Raw genomic sequence first — 7,677 nt, 5'->3', positions numbered from 1 at the left:
GTTATAAATATGCGAGTGGAAGAACAACAATTGTATACAATATCTATATGTGTACGTGTGTGTGTGTATGCTAAAGAGCGCTCACATGCACAGCGCTCACCTATGCAAAAGCAATCACCCATACCTGCAAGCCTAACTGCGCTCGTACTCAATCGTTCGAGAGTTGCAACTCACCCAGCGATCAAAATACACACGAACTCCGCTACCTATTGATCGTAGTTATTGGTATGCGTGCATTATAGTTGGTATATGCATACATGTAAGAGTTCGTCAGTGTACGGCGCTCAACTACATTTCGCTTGATAGTCATCGTCTGTGTGGGGTTAGGTGAGTGCGTTGAGTGAATGAGCGAATGCCGACGCTGTATTGCTTCGGTGTTGTGTGCGCGGTCTGTCAGCCTTCTTGCTTGAATGTGTGTGTATTGAACGTGTTTTTGTTGTGTTGCGTGCCGGTTTTGATTTCTGTGTTTGTTGCACAGGAGGTCCGCGTCAAACCAGCGGCGCAATGGACTTTTAGTTGTTCCGTGGACTTGCCCAACATTGTGCGCGCCTTAACGCGAAGCGACGTTACGCGCACGTTATACACCACTTTTACTCATCACATTTAGAGCCATAGAGCAGCAGCAGCACTGCAGCTGCCTCCTATTGTGTTTCTGTTTTTTTTTTTTGTGCGCAGTATTCTCTTTTTTTTTTGCATTCGGAAGTGAACGCGTCTTATCGCAACAAAAAAGTATCGGCAGCCATCAGCGACAAAACAGCCTTGGCATTGCCATCACTTATCTACACCTACCTGCCTAATAGGCTTCCTTTGACTTGCGTGCTTAAAAACAGACATAAAGTAAACATTTTATTTAAAAACAAGAACAACAAAAATCATGTGCTCAAATTATTGTTTGGACTGCAGTTCCCGTATGCTTATGCAATTTCATAAATGATTTTTTTTTTCGTTTTTTCTATTTACGTTTTCCCTGTTTGTTTTCCACTCGTTTAAATATTGTGTGCCGACGCCACGCGTGGCTCGTGTTAATTACAAACACCAGCATTGAAAATGCGCTTACAAGTGCCTAAACCAACAATGCAGCAGCGTGCGTGTGGTCCAATCATCGCTTGAGCCTTCTGTGCTAGAGCGAAAAAACATCTACGCGTAAGTGTTAGTTAATTGCCGTCGCGGCGCCAAAGGAGTAATGAAATGTGACGTCAGTCACTTCGACTTCAGCCATTCTAAGCTTGTTAGCGTGACGACAGGATTTTTGAAGTGAGATCGATTTACTTTGGGTATCGACGCGCATCTTTAGCAACAAACCGCAAACGGCGAAATGCGTCAGTGACCACAATTTGAGGAGCGGTCACAAGCGCAGCTGGCTTTTGGATTGCGTGCCTAGTGGAGGTAGAGAAAGAGAAACAGGGAACTTTAGTACATTCGTGGTGAGCCACAACTACCACCAAGTAGCGCCGTTTATTCGCCAAACAACATTACAACAACAAGAACAATCACCCCTCCACGGTAAAGACAGTTGATGTTCAGCAATTTGTTTGTTAATCTGTTTGCCGTTGTCTTTTTGCGGTTGCAATAGTGTTGTTGTGCTGTTTTTTTTTTGTTTTTGTATTTCTGTTCGAACGTCAAATTCGATTTTTATGACTTTTTGAGCGCGTGACTAAGTGGTGATTTATGATGGCGTGTGGTTTTTAATATTCATTCGCTCGCCGTGGCATCTACAAGCGACAGCAGAAGCAGAAGCAGAAGAGTTAGAGTTAAGCAGTAATAGGAACAACAGTAACAAAAAAAACACGATCATCTCAGCGCGCTCACTTGAACTCAGGTTTAACGGCAACAAGAACGCAAATAGTAAAAGCAACGCGCACAAGCGCTTAAGCAACAAAAACAAATACAACAACATTAGCCACTAGCATCCATATTTGCAGTTGGGTTGCAAGTGAGGTGAGCAGGTCGTTAGCTTGCGTAGGTGCGCTTGCCCAGCAACAGACAACAGGCAATCGCAAAGCAGCCAAGCAGTCAAGCAGTCGGGCAGCCAACCAGTTAACCAACAATTCGCCGTTCATTCGGCGATATCCTGCTGCGCGTGGGCAATGGACTCCTCCACAAACACAAATGCCGCTGGCAATGGTGTGCAACAACAACTGCAAAGTCATGTGAAGCAGCAGCTCCATTTGAAGCCACAACAACACACACACGCACAGCTACGACAGCAGTCACATCAGCAAGCACAGCCGCAGCAAGACATGCAGCAGGGTCAGCAACAGCAGCAGACACAAAAATTGCCACAACAACAACAATTGCAGAAGTTTAAACAGCAAATGCAGCAGACACAGCGCCTACAGCAGCAGCAGCAACAACAACAACAACACCAACATGCACAATCACAACAACGCCAAGCTCATGCGCAATCAATAGTACACTTTTCCTCCGCAGCAGCTGCGACTACAACAAAAGTAACAAATACTCATGCAACAGCCGCTGCCATATCAACGCTCATCAAAGAAGAATTGTGCGCCGCCGAACTGCACGCCACTTCCGTTGCTGCGGCACTCGAGCAGCAGCAGCAGCAGCGCAATCACAATAATAATAATAACAACAAGAACAATAATAACAACACACTTAACGGCAACAACAATAATGGCAATATGAGCAGCATTCCCGCAGGTGGAACTCATCAACAGAAAGCAAATTCATCCACCACGGCCACAACAGTTGCCGCTTCGGCCGTCGCCGCCATGGCATTGGCATTGGCGAAAGATGCGAGTGGCGCTGGCAGCGGCCAACAGCAGCTGGGTAATCTCAATCTTGGCGTTGGAGCTCAATCGCCGCTCCAACAACAACAAAACGCTGGCACTGGCACACCAATACTGCAATTGAATAAGTCCAGCAGTGGTGGCGCCCATACCGCCAATGGTGGCAGCAGCAACCCGAACAATTCCACCAGCAGCGCCAATAATGCCACGAACTGCAGCAACACTGTCAGCAATGTCACTAATACGTCCACATTGGCGAACGTTTCCACCACCAATGACCTCGCCGCTGCCGCCGCCGTTGTGCTGTCGTTGCAGGGTACGATGGTTAGCAGTCTTCAACAGGCGGCACTACTGCCCGTTAATTCGCCCGCTGCGGCGGCGCTTAATTTACAAGCATTGGAATCATATTTGGCACTGCAGCGCATCACCGGCAAATCGGATGTGTTCCGCTTCAACACAATATCCGCCACCACTAACAGCAACAACAACAACAACAGCGAGAGTAGTGGCGCAGCAAGTGGCAACTGCAACTCGAATGCCAGTAATGCCGAGGAGGCAAGCAACAATAGCTATAACATAGCAACAACAATGCCAAGTTCAGCGCAAACGCAACAACAGCAAGAACTGCCAGCACTGGACACCACAAACATTTGCCTGGAGGTGTCCAAATCGCAGCGTAACACCAGCGCAACGAACGCCATACAGACGTTGCTGCAGAGTGCAGGTGCCACCGCTGACCTCAGCGCTAGCGACCTTGGCGATTGTGACCTGCCGTTGCTGGACGGTGAAGAGGCGCTGTCCTTTGAGCCTGCTGAGCTGGAAAGCAGCTACAATAATTTCATATTCAACAGCAACGCATTCAATTGCATCACCCAACAACAACAGCAAACACAACAGCAGCAACAGCAATCCGTAGCGGCTGAAATCGAGTCTATTTCGTCGCTGCAAGCCACTATGTTCCAAGACAAGTTGAACCACCAACAGCTGATCATAAACGAAGGTGTCGCTGCGAGCGCGCTTAATGAGACCCAAAGTGGCGGTGTTGCTGGCAGCGGAGCAGGTGCTGGCGCAGCGGTTGCAGCCGCGTCAGCCAACTCACAGCGTTCCAAGAAACAGTTCATTTGCAAGTTTTGCAACCGCCAGTTCACCAAGTCTTACAATCTACTAATCCACGAGCGAACACACACCGACGAGCGGCCGTATTCGTGCGACATCTGCGGCAAAGCGTTCCGCCGGCAAGATCATCTGCGCGATCACAGGTAGGCCAAACGATGCGTTTATTAAGTGCGCAAAGAAATGGCGTTATTTTCAAGCGCCTCAAAACTAGTTTGCATTTTTTGGGTTTATAGGGGCTTATAATAGGGGCATAACATTAAGCTGCAACAATGCAGGCCATCAAGAGGATTCACTACTTGAGTTAATTCGGCAAGATTTGTATGCTAAATTTGTCGCAACATGGATTGAGATTCTCAAGCAATTCTCAATCCGTGCGAACGTCTGCATTATTTTCGCGACCCCATTTGGTTTATTACAAACTTATTTTGCCCTTATTTAAAACCTTTTTACACGCACGCATATTTACTTACACGCCTTACTTTACACCTCCCTCTTTCTCCCCCTATGCACAGGTACATTCACTCCAAGGAGAAGCCCTTCAAATGCGCCGAGTGCGGCAAAGGTTTCTGCCAATCGCGTACGCTTGCCGTGCACAAGATTCTGCATATGGAGGAGTCGCCGCACAAGTGTCCCGTCTGCAATCGTTCGTTCAATCAGCGCTCCAATCTGAAGACACATTTACTCACCCACACCGACATCAAGCCATACAATTGCAGCTCCTGTGGCAAAGTATTTCGACGTAACTGCGATTTGCGACGTCACAGCCTGACGCATAACCTCTCCGGTATGTCAGCCGCTGGACTGGGGCCCGGCAACGAGCATCTACTCAACTTACCCGTATCGGTGGCGGATATCTTTCAGTCCGCAACTGTTGGTGGTGGATCTACGACAGCGGCGCGTAATTCGGACTCCAAGACGGTCACACTCCTGCCAGCTTGCACTACGGTGGGGAATACGTCGACAATAGACTTGATTGCTGTTACTGACTAAACGCCGTTGCTGGTGAAGTGCTGGCGTGCATAACAAACGCATATACAGTTGGCCTTATAATTGTGATCTACTACATACATACATACACACATTCCATGGGACTGATGGTGGCTCCTGGTGAAAATCGGTTGTTTTTCGGGATAATCTCAGAGCTAAGAAGACTCGTGCGTGCGGCTATAACGCGCCCAAATGGGCAATTTGATGTGCATTTAAGTTTCATAAGTAGCTTCAAGTACTTTCGCGCTTTGCTGTTACATGCACACACACACACATACATGCATATTCGCGCTATCTAGCTATTACTCATACCTATTTTATGTTCATTAGGCTTCCAAATCGTTTAACGTTCGACACTTAGATTAGTGCTAGTGCGGCAGCGCTACCAGCTGCGATTTACTTATGACAATACATACACACATATACACATGCAAAGGAGTATGTGAAATTAAATGATCTTAGCGTAGCGTCCATATATTTTAAGTACCCACTACTCACCTATACTACTTATATGCATAGATATTTTAAAGTTAGTTGTTTTTTTTACTGTTTTAACTTAGAGGGCATTAAAAGTAATACCTACACCATACCACACATACACATACATACATAAATATAATATAATATTTTAGTACAAGTCAAACTCATTCTCTTTGTAGATGCATTATCTAATTTCGTGTATTTGAATAAAAATTTACCTTCTCACATTGACTTAAACGCCCTTGAATTTTTATTTGCCTATTTTGTACTTTTTCTCCATGCCAGCCCAACCGAGTGCTACGGCCAAATACTACGAAACTGCCTATTTTATGGGGAACTGCAAATATGGTACTTACACACACATGAATGACTGTCCATAAATGTGTGTGAATTCCCAATTGGCTGTGTGTTAGCGCGAGTTCTTATCAGCGAGTGAGCGAGTTGATTTAGATATGCCGACAAAATGTTTGACATTTGAAGGCAAATAATGGATTCTACTAGAATTCACGATGGAACTTGTCATGAACATGGGAATATTTTCACTACACTCGATTAACTGTTTGTTTTCGTTTAATAAATAGAGAAAAAAATAAATAAATATTTACCAGCATTGAAACAAAATTAGTTTCAGTGAATTGCACTTATCCATATGCACATACTTACACACAAATATGAATATGCTTGATAAAGGTGTACAAAGGTGTACATTAGGATGACCATTAGGATGGCTCGGAAAAATTTTAAATTTTTATCTGATGCTACCCTTTAAATTTGTTCCATGGCCAAAAACAAAAATTATTTACCTATTTTTTTATTTAATATTTACCCTTGCCGTCTATACTTTGAAAACTACTATTGAATCGCAATGAGAAAAATTAACTTTTTCGTAAATTGACAAAAAGCATACAAGTAAATTCAGCACAAAAGGTTGGTTGTTTTTAACTACGGCAAATATGCCGTGGTACTCCTATGAAAATAAGCAAACAAGAGAAATTAAAGTTATAGTAAAGAACCTACATCACACATGTGACCCAGTATCTATAATATCAGATCTTAAAGAACAGGGGTTTGAAATAACAAATGCAATAAATAAACTAAAGTGGAAAACCAAAGAACCATTAAACATGTTTATACTATCCTTTAAATGTGAGGAGGATATTAAAAAAATTTACGAAATTACAAAAATCTTGAGTTCGATTGTCAAAATTGAGCCTCTTAAGCCATCTAGAATGATACCCCAATGCAAAACTTGCCAATCTTACGGCCACACAAAGAACTATTGTTGCAAACCACCTCGATGTGTAAAATGTGCAGGCAAACATGCTACTGTTAGTTGCACGAAACCAGATACACAAATGCCCAAGTGCTGTAATTGTGGGGAGGAACATCCGGCAAACTACAGAGGATGCCTGGTAGCAAAGGAACTACAAAAGATAAGAGACAATAAGACAAAAATAGCTCCAACTAATTCAGCTAACCGTGGAAATGCTTTTGTTAAATACACTGAAAATAGACGCAGCACTGAAGTCCAAACAGCACAAACTAAAACATATGCAGATATTGCAAGAGAAAATATACCCAAATCTCGAAACAGTGGAAACAATAGTAATGATTCACTTTCCCAAATTCTTTCGCTCCTAAACCAGCAAGAAACTTTTTATAAATCTCTGGAAAAACGTCTGGATCGACTCGAAAAGCTCGCAAATAAAAATTTATAAGGATGGAGAAATCTCTTCGAATTATGACATGGAATGCGAACGGTTTAACAAAACATTTGAACGAATTAGAACTAGTTCTTCAAATAGAAAAAGTAGATGTGTGTCTTATATCAGAAACTCACTTAACAACCCATACATATGCAAAGATGAAAAATTACAGCACTTATTATACAAATCACCCTTTAAACAACGCCAGAGGAGGAAGTGCAATTCTGGTTAAAAATAGTATACGACATATTGAAAAAGAAAAAGTTTGCATTGAAGAATTTCAATCCACTAGCATAGCAATAAATGTCGAAACGAACGAAATATGCTTAACTGCGGTATATAGTCCTCCACGACATAATATCAAATCAGAGCAGTATAAACAACTACTTCAAAAGCATATGGGGAGACTCATAATCGGAGGAGATTTCAATGCAAAACACGTTCATTGGGGCTCGAGACTCACAACAACTAAAGGTCGTGAACTTTATAAAGCTGCAAGAGAAACTGGCTGTGAATTTATCTCCACCGGCAAACCTACTTATTGGCCAACAGACCAAAATAAAACTCCAGATCTAATTGACTTCTTCATTGTAAGAAAAATTTGCAAAAAATCCTTGCTAGTATATGAAGGAACAGAC

At 43.3% G+C, this 7,677-nt stretch overlaps 1 protein-coding gene across 1 annotated transcript; it reads left to right on the top strand.

The window, feature by feature from the left end:
* Positions 1-390: 390 nt before the first annotated feature.
* LOC128864162 (protein sister of odd and bowel) lies at positions 391-5,553 on the top strand. Its single transcript, XM_054103684.1, has 2 exons — positions 391-4,009; positions 4,379-5,553. The coding sequence occupies exons 1-2, from the start codon at positions 2,088-2,090 to the stop codon at positions 4,854-4,856; spliced, it is 2,400 nt and encodes a 799-aa protein (XP_053959659.1). The 5' UTR covers positions 391-2,087; the 3' UTR covers positions 4,857-5,553.
* Positions 5,554-7,677: the final 2,124 nt, after the last annotated feature.

This window comes from Anastrepha ludens, chromosome 5 (genome assembly GCF_028408465.1).
Source record: "Anastrepha ludens isolate Willacy chromosome 5, idAnaLude1.1, whole genome shotgun sequence".
Lineage (NCBI taxonomy): Eukaryota > Metazoa > Arthropoda > Insecta > Diptera > Tephritidae > Anastrepha > Anastrepha ludens.
Note: the sequence above shows the minus strand (reverse complement) of the source record. Positions and strands in the feature narration are given on the sequence as shown.

Coding starts and splice junctions, on each gene's coding strand:
- LOC128864162 (XM_054103684.1), top strand. CDS start 2,088: ATGGACTCCTCCACAAACACAAATGCCGCTGGCAATGGTGTGCAACAA. Junction 4,010..4,378: donor GATCATCTGCGCGATCACAG/GTAGGCCAAACG, acceptor CCCTATGCACAG/GTACATTCACTCCAAGGAGA.